This window comes from Lonchura striata, chromosome 2 (genome assembly GCF_050655825.1).
Source record: "Lonchura striata isolate lonStrDom1 chromosome 2, ASM5065582v1, whole genome shotgun sequence".
NCBI classification, from domain to species: Eukaryota; Metazoa; Chordata; class Aves; order Passeriformes; family Estrildidae; genus Lonchura; species Lonchura striata.
The window spans coordinates 73,009,209-73,029,856 of NC_140704.1; the positions used below are offsets into that span (position 1 = coordinate 73,009,209).

At 37.5% G+C, this 20,648-nt stretch overlaps 1 protein-coding gene across 3 annotated transcripts in view; it reads right to left on the reverse strand.

Moving 5' to 3' along the window:
• The window catches only part of COL15A1 (collagen type XV alpha 1 chain), a 120,544-nt gene extending 103,245 nt beyond the window's left edge, over nucleotides 1-17,299 (reverse strand). For all 3 annotated transcript variants that reach the window (XM_085571572.1, XM_085571573.1, XM_085571571.1), the window contains exons 1-2: nucleotides 17,134-17,299; nucleotides 16,940-17,022 (exon numbers count right to left, since the gene is read on the reverse strand). In XM_085571572.1, the coding sequence (XP_085427698.1) occupies nucleotides 16,940-17,022; nucleotides 17,134-17,144 (94 nt within the window). In that variant the 5' untranslated portion in view covers nucleotides 17,145-17,299. The remainder of the gene's footprint in view (nucleotides 1-16,939; nucleotides 17,023-17,133) is intronic.
• Between the last annotated feature and the right edge of the window lie 3,349 nt (nucleotides 17,300-20,648).

Sequence of the window (20,648 nt, forward strand, 5' to 3'; positions counted from 1 at the left end):
TAGCAATTTTTATAAAGCACTCATCATTATATTGGACAACCACTAATTGCTGTGCAATGAAGCCATTTTCCAAAGTGTCTTGACAAATTTTGTCAACACCATTCCAGTGTCCACTGAACATTTTCAGCTCAAACACAGCTGAACCACTCATTAGACATAGATTGCAACAGTTTGATCATATCACAGTCACTAACTGGCAAAGCTGGAAAGAAAATTGGCAGCATTCAGTAAATCCCATCTGCCCTTACTCTTTTCTCTGTCAGTTTCTGTTTTCAAGGGAGTGCTGGGTCTTCATGATGCTACTTTGGCTTTATCATACCATGTGCTGGTTTAGGATCCAAGCTTGCAGAAAGCAGCAAAGACTGGAGCCCCTCTGGCTCCAGTTTTCCACTGCTTTTGTATTCATTTCAGCATCCAGCCGGCCTCAATTTTCATCTCCCACAGTAAATACCACATAGACTACTCCAGGTCCATAGCTCTGATTTCTTTTTCCTAATTATTCTGAGAAGGATTTTCATAATGAAGTGAGTTTTTTAAAAACCCTACTGATTAAAGATTTTTAGAAAGCATGTGAGTGCCAATGAACTTCTGCCAAAATACAAACATGCTTCTTTAATTGGGTCTGGCATACTATGTAAAATCAAGCATAAAATTATAACTGATTTTTTCAATTCAAGTGGATATCTCAAGTTCAAGGCTCCAGGACACTTCCATAATACAGAAATCCCCATTTTGTGGCTGACACAGTGTTAGGAGTTGAACTCTCTGGTATAATAGATTTACTGGGAGATGATGGAACACACTTCCAAGGGTTAGTAACATTTCATGTATTACAAAATAAATTGGGCAAAATTGTTGAGAAAATGTCAATATATCACTTTACATTAACAAGAAACACAAATTATTATTGCTATTGACATTTTTAAGATTATCAAAAATGCCTAAGAAAAGCAAATGTTGACTTTATCTAAAATTAAATCTATAGAAAGAAGTTTCAGCACTTTAGCCTCACTTCTGCAGTTCTTCTGTAGGGAAACCTTTAAGTGAGGAAAGCATAAACCTTTTTAAGGAAGGCAAAGGTACAAGTTAAACCCTTTATTATGTTTAATCACAGCAGGTTTCTTTTGGCCTTGACACAGTTTCAAATGCAAGGATATATCCAGCAGCAATCGGACCAAATTGGGATTACAGTGGAAGTAAAAGCGGTAAATAAAATTCTTAGAGGTAAAAGAGGTAAATAAAGAGGTAAAAGAGGTAAATAAAATCCAAGGACTTTTTAAAAAGTCCTTGTTTTAAAAAAAAAGTCCTTTTAAAAAAAATCTTGATCTTGCATGAATTTTAGCATCTAGTTCATCCAAATTAATGTTCATTTCCTTTAGTGGCAACCAGAGACCATCTGCTGCAACCAAAAATTTTTAGAAGTTGACAGATACACAAAGGCAGTTTTCCCTCATTAATCTCTGTAGATCAGTGACTGCCCTCTGCATCAGACTTGTGTATCTTCACTCTGGGTACATGGAGCACTTCCTCTCACAAATGTGCTGGTTTATGGCCAGGGGTCAGAGGTGTTACAGAAATGCTTAAGAAAATAAAATTACTTTCTCTATACAACACATTGCAATCAACTTTTCTGGAGAAGAGCTACATTCAACTACTGCAAAACTGCTTTCACTTGACTGAAATTCAAAATAATCAGGGGGAAAAAAATCCAGTTAACAATACAGAGTTCAGAAAGCAGAGAACAGTTTCTTTTGAAATGATCCAGACTTCAAAATGTCAGTGTTCTACGTACACAGAACTGTATGTTTGAACAATTGGCTGTAGCATGAAAAGCTTTAATATAGAGAAAGAGCAGGCTGGAAGCAGTTATAAATAGCAATTTCTCTCTGAACAATGTGGCCATTCCCATATGCTATTCCTAAGGTACAGTTTAATAAATGAGAGTTACAATGGATTTAGTCATACCCTTGGCATGAAAAAAAGACACCATGAACACAGACAAAACTGATATCTGAAATACTTCAGGTTTTGCAGTTACAACGCCACCAGGTTTTGTCAGATAAAGAAAATTTCAAACCACCTTTTTATTCCTTATCTGCCAAGAAAGGAGGTTCTCAAGGAGCATGTGCCATTACATCTCTCAAATTTCTTTTGCTGGCCATATTAAAACAACAGACACAAGGCAGGAAAACTAAAACTAAATTATTGTTAATAAGAAGGCAACATGGTTTTCTCTGGGCAAAATATCAAGGGTAAGCAATGGTACCCCAAAATCATTATGAGCTGTACACAGGTTTCTCTAGATTTTCTTGTTGGAAGATATTATATTAGTTACCACATTAATTATTAAATTTCATATTTAAAATTGCATTGCACATTTGGGAAATATCTGATTCTCTGCTTTGGAAAATAGGCATATTTTTTCTCAGTGTGTAAGCATAAATAGACCTGTAAAAGTATGATGGGGCAGGGAATCCCAGGACCCATAAAGATTTCATATAATCCTCATCATCATCAGTGACAGAGTAACTTCTGTCTGTGAAAAAGAGGGCGTTTTGCATAGCGACATCTCCAAGCTTTTCAATCTCCAATTTGAACAATGCCTGTGCTACTGCGGGGCTCTGCCCTGCACCACAAATCCTCTCAAACCTTCCTCCATACCCCAGGTGAGACAAAGTTCAAACAGTACAAAGTTCAAAACGCTTCAGGGATATTGCATAAGACCATCTCTTAGGGCTTAGATTTGCACCATTCTGCAATTTCCTTCCATCTGATAAGAATTACTGCTGGCACCATTGCTTCTCTACAACAAAGGCTCATTATGGGCACAGATTAATAAGGGAACATCCTGAAGTGAAAGTCTGCATCAGAAGATCCTGCAGTGTAACTAGGTTCTCTCTCAGACAATTTTAGACACCATTCAGTATGCAATCACGTCAGCTGTAGTAAAAGCCAGGAGGACCTTTTTAATTCTGTGTCCAGACAGGAAACCAAGACATTGCTCTCCACTAGAAGTTAAAGTCTGAAGACCATTCAGTAACAAAGAGGTTCGCTTCCAGAGCAGGGACAGAAACTTCATTGCTATGTGACAGTGGAAGTCTCATGCATTTAACATTCCCTGTACAAACAGCTCAAAGAAGCCACAGAAGGGCTTTCCCTCATTCCATTTTTTGGCAGTTGCCTTTAAACTGAGGATCTTGCATTTGGACTGTCCTTGTGTTATGTCGTTGCTGGCTAGTCCCTATCTAGCCAGCCGTGAGTCCTGCTGACTCAGACCCAGAGCTTTACCCAAAAACTTGTATTCCTGGCTTGACTTTCTGGCTTCCTCATCACTGTGGACTTATGCAATGATACAGACTCTTGGCTGAACTTGGCTGCCATCAACAAACATACTCTGATCATTTTTCTTTCCTTCTGTGGAGCTGTGTCCTTGCTGGTAAGGTCACTTGTTCAGTGGTTGGGCTTCCTGCGCCCTGACCTGCCTGCCTTTGGTGCTCTCTGACAGTCTACACCTGCTATCAAGAAAATGAAAACTACAGTAACATCATCCCAAGTACATATTTAGAGCATATGTATATTCATGACATGGCTTCAAAATGAAGAAAAAATATGAATGAAAAAATATATTTATGTACTAGAGTGTCAAAATTTTGTATCTGGAGAAACATGCAATTTGTAATCAGATTAATAAGACCCAAAGAATTTTTAAGTGCAGTAATTTTTACTCTTCAAAGACAGAATTCTGCCAACTAATTCTTTGTAATATAACATGTCTGTAAAACTTTATATAATGAGAAACAGACATTAAAAATTTATTAGTGATTTATATGACAACTAATCCAGACCCAAATCTCTTCCAGCAGAATGATTTCCAGTTAGAGAAGAACACATGTATTTGTTTCTGAGTTAAAATTAGGAGAAAGCAGCATGGAAAATGATAGTACAAACTGAGCAAGGTTTTACAGCATTTTATGAATTTTGTCCTCTAAGGGAAGAAATATGTGTTTGTTTTCTTGATCTTGCAGCATATTCTTTTTTGTTTATTCAAGCCTTGATCCTACAGGGCTGAGATTAGCTTCTAAGAGCTAAATAAAGCACCAATTGTAGTAAGGACTCATTGGTTTTAAGTTTAAAATATCCATTAATACTGTGAGCAAAAACCCTCCATAATGTTCAGTGATTACCCTAAATCAGAATGCTATTTTCTGTGACATGCATATAGCAGGAATAGCACAGAATCAGAACAATAAATCACAGCTTAGCTCAGAGATTCAGTGATATTTTAGGACACTGGACCATTTAGGACAGTCTTCTGGATCTAATTTTTTTTTTTAAATTTGAGGCAAGCCTATCAGATAAAAATAGGATAGTTGTTTAAAATAACTAACTCCAGGTAACAAATTAGGTCTTAGAGTTAGACAGAGGAGAAATTCTCCTCCATACTCTTCTGTATTGCAGAAATGAAAATGTATGTAAACAAGACATCAATAAAATGCAATTGGTCCTATGTACTATACTGATCTTACTAGTCATATAGTTAATATGACAGCTTTTCATTTTCTGTCTTTAGTCACTGTCCATACTCAGGTCTGTTTTGGCTTGAGAAGTACTTATTGAAATCAGAGACTTCCCTTTTTATACTCAGAGTTTATTTAGTGCAATAGTAGAAGGATAATAATTCAGGAGCAAATGCCATCACAGTCACAACAATAACAGGTTTGCTTGTGTTAATGCAGAGGTACAGTCTGCCTCTGTCCCAAACAGCTGAAGTTTGTCCCTTAAGTCACTGAGACTGAGTTCAAACAGCTGCAGAGAAGGATGGACCACAGAGTTTGTGGTCAGTGTATTCTGCCTGACCAATGGCCCCTGAAAGGTCAGAGAGCAAGAAGGCACATAAATTTTGAAAATCTTTCACCTCTACTCTCTTGCAAAGGGAGGACAAGAGCATTGTTAAAGAGCCTTATGATTATCAGGACCATGAGGAAAGATGAGAAATCATAAGATTACAGTAACACAATTCTATGTTCTGCTCCAAGATTATTTTCCCAAAAGCATTTTACAGAACATCAAAACAAAACAAAATGAGAAACAGAAGTGGAAATTGAAAGGGAGGAGAAATAAGGAAATGGAGAAATAAAAATGGAGAAAAAGGGAAAGGAAAAGAGAAAAGGAAAAAAAAGAAAAAGGATAAAGTGAAAAATGGAAAATGAAAAAGTATGTCCTTTGATCTATCTTTAGACAAGCATATAAAGTGGAAAAGGGTAATTTGATTCCATACAAATATTGGGTATAAGTATTAACAGCCTATCAGCTCTCTGATTACTCTAATAAGGCTCACAAACAGCAAGGGATTAAGACAGCCAAACACAAACCAAGTCTTTTAGTATTAACTATATTCACTTTCCATATTCACTCTCCTCATCTTTGGCTGCCCTTTTCTGCGATCACATTACTGAGAATGAAGCTCAGAAACAAATTAATTATGCAAAACCCAACTGTAAGTTAATTTTTTAAAACTCACAGGAAAAAGTAATTTAGAAGAGCCCTGCAAAATAATTAATCCAATCTGATGGTTAATGTAGGGCTATCCTGAAGAATAATGTTGCCAAGAGCCCTATCTAGTTAAGTTTAGAATGGAGATTCCACAAACCCTCTCACCAACTTCTTCCAGAACTTAACTGCTGTCATGGTAAAGATTTTTGTCCCCACCTGTTCAATCAAATTTTCCTTTGTTGCATCTATTGGGTGCCACTTATTCTTATGCTCTGGAAACTTCTTGAGGTACAGGATGGCTGAAGTTGTTAAGAGAGACACCTAGACATCTACAAGTCAAAAATAATAGAATATTGAACAGGAGCAGCTGACAAAATGGTGATATACCAATAAAGAGAGAGAGAGAGAGAGACAGAGGGTGTCAAAAATAAATGCTGTACACTGCAGGCTATTCTAGTTGCTTAACAGAAAGTTTCATCTCCAGATGAAGAATGCCTTAAGTTTCTAAACTGCAGCAAGACAGGTGCAGTTTGGGAAACCCACAGATAATGTGAATTTGACCCTCAATTTTTAGGTAATCCCTACTACTTATGAGATGTATTTTAAGTAAACTGTAGGTTGAGAACTCTTTGTTTCATGTCCATTACAGAGGTAGAGACCCATCTGAAGCCTGTCAAACTGATCCACTTGTACTTCAGGACAGTTAAAGGCATTATGACCAAGTTCTTCTCTAATCCTTGTGCAGATGCAAGAGGATGTGGAGACAAGGGCTGAGTGTCTCCCTGCCTCTTCTAGTTTCAAAATGCAAAGTTTGCTCTTTCTACATACTGTGAATCAAAACTGGAAAGGTCGAAAGAAGTTGGAGACACAGAGTTGTCACAGCCTCCTCAGTAAGTAAATAAACACCACCTGTCAACCACTTTGATGATGGTGCCATTCTAACAGATTGTTCCACATGAATTTTCCTTCATGATTTCAGCCTGCGTTTTTTATGTTACACTGATCTAGGTTTAGAGATCCATGAAGAAAACCCAGCAGAGCTAAGTGTTCAGACACAGGAAAACCTTTTGTTCATATCAGATAAACATATCACACACATAGGGATAGTTAACATTTCCAAAATACTTCAATGTATGGCTATGGTATTGTAGTTACACACAGAACAGAGGACAAGACACGGTATTCATGTAGATAGTCTTGCTTTCCCCATAGTGGTTTCAGGCATTTGTATCAAAAATCATGTATTTACTATTGTTTTGCTGACTGTATAGGAGCTAAATGAGACAGTAACATCTTTTGAATGCTCTTTATGGAAATTCTGAAATGTGTCTGGAAACAATATGTCTTGGCATAAGACACTTAAGATATGAGTAGCTTCAGTGTATCAGAGGGCTTGTAAGCAAGTATTCATGTAACACTCATACTGTAAATACTTGGAAGTGTCTGCATTAAATCCTAGTTGGAGCAGCAGTTTTATCCCCACTTCCTTTTTTTAATGAAAACTTCTTTGTTGAACAAGCCAAAGCTCATGTGGGCAAAGCAGTAACAGAGTTGCTACAATTCCATCTTGCCTTTTGAAATTCTGTAAGAGAAGTGTAAAAAAGAAGCTACAATACTTCAGGTCATCAGTGGTTTGTTTATTTTTCCACTGAGAAAGCATCTTTGAAATTTTATGAATGTTTACACTTGCACTGAACACCACTCCCACTCCCCAACTCATCATATCTCTGGACCAGGATGTTGCAATGTGATACTTATTTGTCAGATTTGCATCTTGTGATAGATTTAAGTTTCACTTTAAGTGCATCAGAAAAAAAAGCATACACCCCCAAAACCCCCTGAAAACCCAACATACAAAAAACCCAACAAAAATACAGGTAGAATCAAAGCCTTGATTATAATTAAAAAAAAAAAAAAAAAAAAAAACTGCACCTTAAGCAGTACTTTGAGTTCATTCAAGTATTATTTGTTAAAAACAAATGGAGGTATATGTTATAGAACAGAAAACTAAGACTCTTTCAGGTAAGTGTGTTTACATTAATACCATTGCACTACAATAACTAATAGGTTATTTTGATCAAGAGCCAGATTTTTTCAGCTGAGAAAACTTTCAAAACTAGTATGTGTTTTATACCTTTCCTGTAATTGCATGTGAAAGAAACTAAAGACAGAAACTAAAAAAAAAATCAAACCATGAGGGTTAAACCACATTCATGGCTAGCCTGAGCAGGATGAAATGTTTGCTTGTTTTTAACTATGAAAAGCATGAAAGGGTTCAAGTCATGCATACCCACACCCACAAGCATCATAAAATGGCAGCACTACTGTGGAGCATTCATTACAGATGAGTGGTTCCACCTTACCAAGTCAAGAGCTGTGCTAGTTTGGCAGAGTGTTGAAACAGATGGAACTGGAACAGGCTTCGGAAAGTTGAAGACCAAGAAAAGCTAAGACTTTGGCCCTCTGCAAATAAAAAAGTATCACATTCACAGAAGTGATGTAGTGTATTAAGTTGATCCATTAGCTAACCAAAGCAGGCTGGCAGAAGTAAAAATCCTTTCTGTGGGGAGACACTGCTCCCTCACACCTCCCTCTCTGAGGCAGCCAAAGCACTGGCAAGAAGGATTCCTGATCAATGGATTATTTTGGTGTTAGGAATTCCAAAAATGAGAAAATTCCTAGAAAAGCCTTCGGCTTTGCATAATTTTCCCCTCAGTTTGCTTTGTAGACCACCATATACACATTAATGCCTAATTAATTACTCAAGCTACATCTGAAGATTTACCTTCTCATACAACGTGACAGTGTTGAGACAGGTATCTTCTGTAGGGCAGAAAGAAACACAGAGACAAGCAGCAAGAACTCTAAATTAATATAGTTCAAGAAATGTTGTACCTGGAGTGTGTGCTTGACAGCTGTTATCAAATTAAGATATCAAACATACCATGGTACAGCATATATGCTCAACAGTGGGGGAAAAAGGGCTTGATACATACTGTCACTGGTTCCATTTCTTTGGTACTCTCAAAGAGGAGAAAATTATAAATTTAGAAAAGCTACACAGTTCTTTTCCAACCCCAAACAGATCTGCTCTTTCTAGTTGCCTGTTTTTTCCCATGGGCATGGCTCACAGCTCAAGTGTTGCAGTTCAAATTTATTTTATTGATTCCTTGTTAAGTGGTTTGTTATGTTGTACCCCCATGTTCTCCCTGAGTTGGTTTACCCCTGGGTTTATCCCTCCCTCAAAGCTGTCCCTCACACCATTCCCCGCCTGCTGTTCCAGCTCTTTCCCTGCCTGTCAAGGCAACCCAGCCCTTGATTCCTGAACCTTCTCTACCACTTAAACCTCCGGCCAATTCCTGTCTGCAACACCCCTTTGGAATGCCCATACTCGTCAAAGCCCCATTGGCCCATGTGGCCCATCCTCTCCAATCTCCTACCCCAACTGGCCCCAGACACTTGATGTAATCCCCTCACTCCTCCCCTGAGGATTCCCTGTTGGTTAGCTGTTTGTATTCACTGCATGACTTGTATCTGTACAAAACCCTTTGCACAGGAGTGCCTGAGGCTCTTTGTTTCTGATCGCTTTACTTGGAATAAGCTCTTGCTTCTGGCACCTCAAGATGGGAAGCATCCACCTGACACTGTTGAGGCAGGATGGTACGAAAGAAGTCCAGTTCAGAAGGCTTGAGAATAGAACTCTGATTTATTTCAAATACATCTCTCTTTTATAGAGAGCATCATCCAGACCAATTCCATTGGTCCCAGAGTAAAAACATCTCAAACCATTAGTGTGCAGTGAATGACACTTAGTGGCAGAACTTCACTATAAACAATATGAACAAGAAAGATAAAGAATTATTTACATTCTTTCCCAACTGTTTCCCAGGCTTCTGCCTGGTTAGAAAGCCACCATTTTCTCTCTGACTGGACTGAAAATATCCACATCCCCCTTTCTCCTCTGCCTGATCCTGTTGTGCCTTGTGTCTGGCACCTTATAGCAAGTGGCTCTAAAGAGTCTGCCTCTAGTAAATCCCCATACTGCAGCAGTTCCCCCCTTCTGGCGTGGCACCAGAGTTCTAAGAGCTATCCCAGGCTCCAGTAGCCATGGCACTCAAGTTGTAAAATTTTTGAAGGAATCACTCTTGATTATAGGACCGGATTTTACCTGAGATGTTCAGGGTTCAGTCTATCACATCATCCATGCTGTGAATGAAAGATGTTAAGGAGTGTTGGGCTCAGTATGCAGCACGGGGTAGTACACTAATGGAGTGGTAACTGGCACCCAGTAACTGCACTTCATACCACTGATTACACCCCTTCAAGCACGTGTAGGTCAGACTGTTGTAATACGCATCACTGCCCACTCATCTTGTCCTTACTTCAAGAATTTATCTACATGGATATTACAGGAGACAGTACTGAAAGTCTTGCACAAGACCACAAATATCAGCTGTCTTTTCCTCACACACTGAGCTAGTTATTTCACTGCCGAAGGCTATGAGGCTCCCAGGCAAGATTTTCCCCTTCCTACTTTTGTGTTGACTACTCCTAATCACCTTGTCCTTACTAGAATGTCTTCCACAATTATGTGCTCCTACACCTTTCCAGGAACTTAGGTCCGCTGCTCAGCCTGCAGATCCCCAGGTCCTGCTCCTTGCTCTTCTTGAAAATAGGAGTGATGCTGGATTTCTTTCCATTCATAGGATCTTCTGATCACCACAATCTTTCAAAGATTGAATTCCAAAGTTCTATCTCAATGATATCAGTCAGTTTGATGAGCCCTCATGGATGTATCTCAAGATGTCTTGTGAACTTGCAGATATCCAACTGATTTCAATATCCCTTCCTCAGTCTGCCTCAACAGAGGAGTTGAATTCATGCCTTCAGATTTCCCAGTGGGCTCAGGGGCACAGTCTCCTGGAGGGAAACCTTACCAGTAAAAAGTGATGCAAAGAAGGCATTGAGTACCTGGCTTGTTTCCATGCTCAATCACCGGCTTCATTGCCCCATTTAATTTTGCAGCAGATTCATATTTTCTCTTAATATTTTTTTTTCTGCTGGTGTACCTGTAAAAGCCTTTCTTGTTGCTCTTCTCTTCCTATAATATATTTAATTCCAAATGATTTTTTACTTTCCTGAGCTCATTTCCATGCTCTCAGACAATGTCTCTATATTTTTGCTATGCTGTCTGACCCTGTTTCCAACTCTTATATGTTTCATTTTACTGCTTGAGTGTACTTATATGAAATATCACCAGAGATTAATCAGAGCTTGGATGTCACATAGGTTTATGTTCTGAAACTGTTTTTCAGCAAACCCCAGTTACAAGCTATTCAAAATATCCCCAGCTTATAGGAAATTTTGAAGCATGTCTTGGAGCACTATTCTTTTTTCTCAAGAGTCATCAACTTACTCTTTAGCAGGCAGGACAAAATTAAAATTATTTCTAGGTAGGTTATTTTCTACTTGAGTTATGCTATGTATGTCACTTGTAAGAAGGGCAGTGATTATAAACTGCAATGATTAATGACAGATGCTATAATGCCCTCTTGGTCACCAGCCACCAAAAAAGTACAGAGAAAATCAAAAGCTATATTCAGTTTTCCAGAGAAGCAGAGCCAGACATCATGTCTGTGTATGGAACTCTGATTTCACAATTCAGAGGAAGATAATGTCACAAATAGGACAAGAAGTTAATGCTACCTGAGCAGTTACAAGTTACTGCAATAGCTCTTCACATCAAGAAGTGGATTCAGCGGCAGCAGAGGAGGTAGACCCAGAATCATAAGACCCAAAAGGTTCCCAAATACAGAATGAACTGACTGAAGCCCTTACTTGTTAATATTTTGTTCTCTATACTAAAGATGAAGGGAAAGACCATGAATGATGGAGCAGTTCATGTTAAACTCTCGTTGCTGAATCACTGTTACCAGATTTAGGCTTTCAGCAATTGAATGTTTGGAACAAAACACATTTGAGTGTCTCCAGAAAACCCTAGTTCTTCTCAGAACCCTTCAGGAAAACTTGGTACAGACCCCAGTTCTTCTCAGACTGGGCTGTAAGATAACCACAAATGATTTAAAACACTGCAATTCTCTTTCAGGACACATTCAGCTCTGCCAGTTGCTTTTTCCAAGGTTTTCTGACCAGAAAGTATCCTGAATAATACATCTGTCATTTCATGCTGCTCATATGCAAATATATTAAAACTAAGGTTTGCTCATTTTATTCATTCTTTAGGAGAATTCTACTTGTACTTGACTCTCTGAAACATTTAGGAATTTTTAAGTTTGGGAGCAGGAGCTATTAGAGATGAGAAGGTTTCATGAAGAGAATTAGCCACAGTCTAAATTGCTGTTTGATTTTGTTGTTTTATGAACCTGCTGTAATCATGTGGGTTGGTCAAATGGGAAAAGATTGTTTGAGGACTTAAAATTAATGATGATAAATAGACATACTCTCTTAAATAGTTACCATTACTGACAACCTAAATAAAGCAATCAGAATTCACTGAACTGTAAAATTTACTGTCTTTCTAGCCAAGACAAACGTTCATAAATTGGCAAAGGTACTGCATGAATTTGGTCGAATGTGAGACACCACTACAAGAAAAACCAAACTGATCCATGGCTAACACAGCAAAGGAAAGGAGAAGAAATCACAGCCAAAGGGACAGACATCCTCCAAAACAAGCATTTGATCTCATAATTAACATGTTAGAATAAGAAATATGTTCTTTGGAAAGAATAAGAAATATGTTCTTTGGAACCCTTTGAATACACCAAACATAAGTAATACTGTCAAATCTTTCCTTCTGATGCTTTTTTGTTGAAATGATCCTTCAAATCTTAATGCAAGTGGCAAATGCAAGCATAAATGTGATTTTGAGTTCTAGTCAAGATCATGGAAACAACTGCTTACTCTAGACATCCAGTATGCCCAAGGACACCTCCAGAGATGAAATGAAAACATTCATTATATATTATATTATGGATATCCATATTATATTATGGATATAGACACTATATCTACCCCAGCTGGTTTCTTCTTCTGAGGCCTCAAATAAAAAAGCTAAAAAATGTCTTCTGTTGCCTGGTAGAGTCATTTAGGAAGCATGTAGTTTATTGTCCAAGAGAATTAACGTGTGGAGAGTGTTACACAAAAAGGAATCCATTTAGAAAAGTGACAGAATGGAACAAATTTTCTAAGTCAGGCTTGTTCTACTGGTGTTATCAATCTCTTCAGAAAGAGATGACCCCAACTAAAACAAACTGATTTTGTATTGTAAATCACTATGTTCTGCATGGAAAGGCCTTTTGTCAACTATGAAATCAGGCTCAGCTCCACATTAAAACATGCACAACAGCTGGTAACAGCTTGAAGATGTGCCTGAAGGATCACAGTGGCTCATTCAATTTAGACTCAATTGCAGTTTGATGATGTCCAAAAGCTCAGTCTGGTACAAGAGGATTGTAATGCCATCTGAGTTCTCTTTAAGGAGGACTGTGCTTTATTATCAGTGTAATTATGTCCTGTCTTTGGAAAGAATGGGCTGAGCCATCCCCATCACACGTGTGATTGCACAGATTTGACACCCAGAGCACGTACAGTAATTACTTGGTAGAAACAAGATTTTACATGCATAGGCATGTTTGTTTACACTCATTATGTCAGTTCACTGTGAAGAGAGGTTCTGATTCTCTGCTTGTAAGAATCACACCAGCTGATCATCAGCCAATTAAAGTCAATAGTTCACAATTCCTCCATTAAATGCAGCAGGTCAGGAGTGCAAAGTGTATGTCAACAACCTCATGACAGCCTTTCTGTGTACAGAAGACCAATGAAAGAGATAAATATTTACTTTATGTAAACTATTGCTAAGCATGTTACTTAGGCCAAGAAAGAGCTAATAATAAAACCCAAATGTCAATGAGAAATTGGTAAAGCTTCTTTTAGAGTTCATAAACATAACATAAACTGCAGAACCACACACATTTAAACATTTTAATTTTTTTTTTTTTAATTCAGGCATTGATTTGACTGTAAAGAACTGAGAAACTGACAATTGTCTAGATGTCCAAGAAGAATAAATGACACTTCTGCAAGGAGCTAGAGCAAGTCATAGGGAAGAATCTATCACTCCAACTTCAACAGGGTTTGAATTGAGATTTCCTGACTTTAGGCCTGTCCACAGTTTGGGCGCCAGCACGTTCAAGGCTGTGCTCTGAGTACTTTCTGTTCACTAACTTAATTTGTTGTTGAAGAAGCAAAACATGCTAAAACCAGCCAGGATAATTAGTGTAAATCAAGATACATTATCAGGTATAATTAGGGGCCAAGTACATGCACTGCAAGGCAGTACCAGATAAGACAGACCATGCTTTTATGAACAGAACCATACATGCTTAATTATCAATTGAACAAAAAAGAAGTGATCAAGTAATTCATTAAGACACCAACATATCTTAGTTCTCCTGCACAAACCCAAGAAGAATAGGGTACTGTATTTGCAAAATTTTTGTGAACACAAGAGAAAAACTGAAAAAGCTCCCCATGGTTCAAATAACACTATATTTGGGTGAAGAGGAAGGAAGCATTTTAATCCTTCCTATTTGCACATGTGCAGTACTAGCTGCAGTGAAATGGACAAAAACCTTTTAACAGAGATAGTAAAATTCATCATTCTAACTCAGAGAAACTGCTGAGATTTCAGTTTCACTCTGAAGCAAGGTCACATTATTTCTTACAAGTTTTGTTGAAGTAATGACCCAAAAAAATCTCATGAATTTGCAGATGATGCAACTGAATTTTAAAGTTCTGAACTAAATATTTCAAAATTTTAAATATTTGTTTTACAACTAGTAGTTCATTACTTCAAATAAAAGTTTTCCTATACTTCCTTTTTTTTTTTTTATGTTTTGTTTTATTCTACCATGAAATCATAGCCAGAAATTCTAGAACTTGGAAATGAAAGCAACACTTCCTCTAAATGAAAAGACTCAACATCTCACAGGTTTACTAAAAAGTTAAACTAGAGCCCAGAAGTTCTCAAACAATTTCAAAGACTGTCATCTGAATGACAACTTCCCATCATTCTTTCCACACCACACCCCCCTCCCCCTTGCCCCCGCCCATTTTCTATGTAGGAAATAATCATAACTAGACAATTTCCTCAAGAGAAGCAAGACTTGGTCAAAACTTCGTTCCTGATAGGAAACTAACTAAAATCTTCTAACAAGTCTTTCTAGTATATCTCACGAAGTCATGAAAAAACTCAAGCCCTCTGCTGGACATCTGCTGAGGCTTTTGTTTTATTCAGCACCCTCAACCCTGCTCCACATTTCAGTGCTCCCCTGGGGAAAACAAGAAGACAAAGATGGTGAAGGCAAATATGGCAATTTTTTCTAAACTGTGAGGGTTTAGATTTTTTTTTTCCTAAAAACTGCTTTGTTTTCAGGTTTGTGAATTTGTCTTATCTGGTACTTCCTTGCAGTGCATGTACTTGGCTCTTAATTCAGAGGGCCAATTCATCACTATGTCTCCAAGCATTTTCATTTTAAATACACAGTTTATTTCTGTGCACTCTATTGCTGAAAGGAGTTGTGAGAAAGGAAAATGAGGTTATTTCTCAATATTTAGACTGAAAGATTTAAAGTATGAAACTCTTCTTTTAGGGTACAAGTAGAATTTCTAACAGCCAGAAGGAAAGGAGTATTATTCCTGTCTCTGGTATTCAAGATCCAATTTCAAAAGATGAAATAATTTAAACCAAGTGTTAGGAAAAGGTGCTGTGTAATAGAGAGCATGAGACCCCCATTATGTCAAGCACTTAAAAATCAGATGTGAAAAAATTCAGTAAACATTTGGGAACAAGGAACTTTTGTATTAACAGATGAATGAGTAGGGAATATAAGGACAAGACAATCATGAAGGAACATATTCCCATAGCAGTGTCTAAGTCTCCAGTGATCTTAGGACACTTCCATAACCTTGATCTTCATTCATGGTAGGGTTAGGAGTCCTTCCAGCAGCAGTAAAATCCTGCTCTGGAAGAAACTGTCCAGAAACAATAGTGATTATCTTTCCCACTTCTAACATATGATCTGACTTTCACAGGTAGAAGATATAAAAAACCCCAGATCTTCAGGTAATAGAAACAAGCATAGATCCACTAAAAAAGAAGTTGTGTGTCAAATAAGTATTTGCAGTTTTTGTCACTCTACTTGCAGCTCTAGTGATCTTCTGATTATTTGCTTGTGTGTGTGCCAGAATTTGGTTCTCTCCTGTCCAGACCTCTCTCATGCACTGTCATTCAAGAAAAACATTTTTACCTGATGCAATGGATCTGCCTTCCATGGATAGACAATATATTATATATCAGTCACCATTTAGATATACATTTCTTAATTCTAAGAGCTGGTTTCTGATTGTTTCTTTAATTAATTACATATACAGTACTATACATTTCTCCTCTGTACCTATAGCATGTTTTAGTGATAACTAATCTGTGGCTTTTCCTCCTACTGAAATAACTACCTGGGGCTTTGTCTTTTAGATGCCAAAGTGTCAGTGATCTATGACAGTATCAATTAAAAGGCAAAAACAAATCTTGAGTAACATTAAAGTCTTCATGTGTGGTATCTACTTCCCATCAATACTTTCTAATGCTCCTATCACACAGTTATCTAGAGGTCATTTGCATAACAAATTCCAACTATTTTTTTGAGGTAGTTAAAAAAACTTTTTGGTGTAAATATCACCATTCCTAATGGCAAAATAATATGTGCAACTTTTTCTATTTTCTCAAAATTACATGTAAACTTTTAAATCAGTGTTCTCTCTCACTAGTTGAATGTAAGGCTATACTTTCCAGAGATGCTGAGGAATTTGGCTGTGTTACAAGAACATATGATCTGAAATTACAAAAAGACTTTTCATTGAAAGTCCATGAAGACTGGACTGGTAAAATGAAACATGTAACTCAAGAGATTAGAAAACCTTAATTTGTTCATCCTCTTGCCAGGAGAAATCTCAATGCACTGGAACAAGCATCACATCTATGTCTTTGCACTCACACCATGCCTGACACATTCCTGATATGCCCACAGTGACACATTTATCTATCCTAATTGTAAAAAGATTCAGTATTATGAATTTCTTTAAAGCACTTTCTGTTAACTATTACACTCTGAAGGCATATTGAGACAGCAGTCATGATAGGCTGCCTTAGAGCTGGAGAACCAATGTATTTATTTACCCTCACCCGGAATGAATGGGAATTTAAGCTCCTAACTCACAGCAGCTTTCTTATATGAAATTATGAACAGTAAGCAGCAGATAAAATGAAGATCTGAAATGGTAGAGTCTCTTTCCATATTAGGGAAGCAAATCTTAAAATCCACACTTACTCTAAATTTATAAACATGATTTGGAGAAGCCTTACCTTCTATGATCTGAGCTGCTGCACCAGCATGGATTGACAAGCCAAAGAGCAGTAGCGACAAGTCCCAGGTCCACCAGGCATGCCTGGAGCAGGTGTGCCAATAAAAAGGGGGGTAGGGGAAAAACGAGACCAAAGAGTGTAACACAGAAACACATGGGGGAAAAAAAAAAAAATTTAGAAGCAAGAGTTCTTACCACGAGAGCATTTTCTGAAAGTCACTGGAATGAACGTAAGTAAGAAAAAAGTGCAGAGCACATGAGTTTTTTGTTTATGAAAATAAGAAGTTAATAAAATCTGAAGCCTGCTGTTTCACCTCCAACATTCAGACACAAGTGGAACAAAGGCAGCACTCAGGCTCTCTGTGTGACTCACTTCAATTCACTGCTCCAGCTCTGAAATCTGACTCCGTGTAGGCTTTCCTGTCAGACCATGCCAAAAACTTCCTACTGTATTTATGGGTGGACACTCCTTTCTGCTGTACACCATCCCAGCACTGTCATTGTCCAGCCCTGTCTTTAACTGCTGTGTACCCTGACAGCCAGCAGCACAGCTTCTCCAGCTTTCCCTCCTGCCTGCTCACAACCTCCACTTATCCAATAAAATATGACCTCCAACATCATTCTATCCAGCATGACACAGGCAGTGATACAAATTAATATATGGAATGGAAATTTTTCCTGCCATTTTAGCCAAATTTTATCAGAAGCAAATTTGAAGGTATGAACAGGACAGAGCAGCAGTTAAATGGCAACAAATGCCTGGGATTCACACCTGCACTGTCTTACAGATTTTGTCACTTATATTTGAGACGTTTTGAAGTACACCATTTCCTCTGAGAAGCTCTCTAAGTTTAATGCTCATATTTACAGAGATTTACACCCTGCACGTAGTTTGAGAGTCTGTCTCTCCCTCAGCAGCTGCACATGTCTGCTATAGAGATCCTGTGGCTGAGCATTTCTAATAGTTTCCGTTAAAAGTCTTACTTCACTCCTCCCTCCTAACGCAATGAATAGCATTTTTTTCCACTTGTAGTTCTTCAAAGCTAGCTAGCACTTGCCCAAGGAGAAATTTTGCAAGGATATGCCTGAAATTAATCAAACAATTTTTAATTCATCAGACGTTTAACAAAGGCTGCAATTGTCACTTTCTGATTGGGGAGGAGAGAGCTTGGAAAGCTCTGCTTATGGAAATCAACTAATGGGCTTTTGGTAGATCTAGGCTGAAGATACCTTAGGAGAATCAAAACTAAAAATGGATTTACCTAGGATGGGAAGTGGAAGACAGACAGGAGCAAAGTTTTTTGCAGTAATGAAAGAAAAATCCCAATCAATAAACAAAAACAGGAAAAATTTCATTTTACTCTGAATAAAATGTTTGAGTTTGGGGGTGGTGTTATTTAATTGGCTATTTTGGAGGAGGTTTGTTACTGCGTTATTTTAGTGTCTTTTTGTTGTTGCTGTTTTTTGATTGCTAGTTTATTTATTTACATTTTGTTGAATAGGAAATACAGAGGTTCCATCTTTAAAATCTAGAGTCTTGATTCTACCCCAGATTCCTGTTTTTGGTTAGAAACCACAACAGGTCAGGTCTCTCCAGATATAATTTTAACTTTTTAATAATTTTTTAATAATTTTAAGCAGCAGACCAGTATTATTTTAATAAATTTTAATATTTTTAAAATAATTTTAAGCAGCAGACAAGTATTATTAGCTAGCCACCTTCTCCATAATGACAAGGAATGAAGAGATCAAATTATCTTTAATCAAGTGTCTTAATATAAACACAAACAGTTTTATCTTCTTCAGAGGACCAAGAACCCCCTGTTTCCAGCAAATAGTACTGTATCAGTGTTGAAAAAATGTTTCATCATTCACCTTTTCCATTTGAGGCTGTCATCTTCTTGCTTTTTATCTCCCTGAAATTTTTCCATTGTTACCACCAGCCACACTGCTTACAGAAAGAGTGTTTGTAACATTTGGGCAAATCATACTTTATACCTTTATCTTGCACACTGTATATATGTTATCATAAGAGAAAATACTGAAGATCTAAGCATTCATAGAAAATGTATACATATATAAATATGTAAGTATGTATGTATGTAAGCCTAGTTTACTTTTCCTTTTTTATTTTTACTTTTTTTTTTCAGGTTTAATATTTAACAATAGCTACCAAGAGCCATTGTTAGTCCTGTTGAACTATTTTTTAACTCAGTTCCTTCCTTTGACAGGAAAGGAACTTTCTGTCCACAAAATGTCAGTGGCTTACCTGCATAATCCTTCCTGTTGCAATAGAGTTTTTAATCCAGTATGTATGACCAAAACATATGTCTGCCTTGGTATCTTACAGTAGACTAACATATTTAAGAGACAAATGTAGAAACAGTCTCCAGATTTATAAAACTTGTAATTAATTTTTACAGTATACACAGCAAAGACCTAATTATTGGATGTATTTTTCCATGGATTATAGAAAACCCATAGAAACAAAAGAAGTAATATGATATTCATGCAAATTATCTACATGAAATGCTGCAGACAGTGCCTTTAGTTTCTGCTGGACATTTTAACCTGGATATCCGGCCAATATCAACATCTTTATCCAATACTGGATAAAGGAAAACAAGACAGAGCATGTTCTTAACCTCTGCAGTCCATTAGTTTTGAATGGATGGCTGTGGAGGAATCCCTGAATATAAACAGTTTATTACCCCCACTGCTGTAGGTCACTGGGATTTCTTGCATGTCTAGTGCTTATTTGTAGGCCAAAGAATTACTGAAGTACAGGCTTTCGATGTCTGTCTACCCATATATATCTTTCTCCCCACCAGGACAGTGACATTTGTACACATCCACTCAGTTTTAAACTTGCTGTTTGTCTCGTCTTTTTCAAACACAGCAGGACTCCTTTGAGTTTGGATATCTTTGATTTCCTTCAGTACTGCGTCCAGCTGTCTTCAACTAAACTGGTGTTTTCCTTCTTGCTAAAAATCTTCATTTTCCAGTCAGAAGTTTTGTTTACTTCCCTCAGCTCTATCAATTGATTACACTCCTTAAGACTAAATGGCAGGCCACAATTCTGCTGTTGCAGTTCTTAGCTGTTTACTGATTAATCAGTCTGGCTGTTATATTTTTCATCAGAGGGTGTTTTTTTTTCTTTCATGCTGATTATAACACAAACTTCTTTTTCTATCCTGCACATTTCTATCCTCTGTAATTGTAGGATGTAAGATGAATAGGAATATTCTTGTGCAAAGTTAGTCTCAGAGAAGCAGTCTGGACCAAGGCCTGAGTGAGTTAAGAACAACACTAGAAAAGAATAAAAGATTTATCTTTTGCTTAGACTTCTCCTGAGCATGTACAAATAGTTGGCATTTACCATATTCTCTGGCAAGGAGGTCCATGGCTCAGTTGTGTATTTCATGAAGAAGTCTCTGCTTCTTTGTTTGCAGCTTAGGTCCTGCTGATGTTCTTTGATGTCTCTGAGTTCTTGTACTGAATAGGGGTCACCAAATCAGTGACCACTTTTTTCTCCATGCCCTCTGCAACTTAAGAAGCCTCTTTTATACACTCTTTCCACTTGCCTTCTTTCTGCACTAAGCATGAACTTACTTGGTTGTTTCTTGTACTGCAACCATTACACACCTCTAGCTATCTTTTTAGTCTTTCCCACAGTTTCTGGGTTCTAGGACATTACTTTTGATATCTGG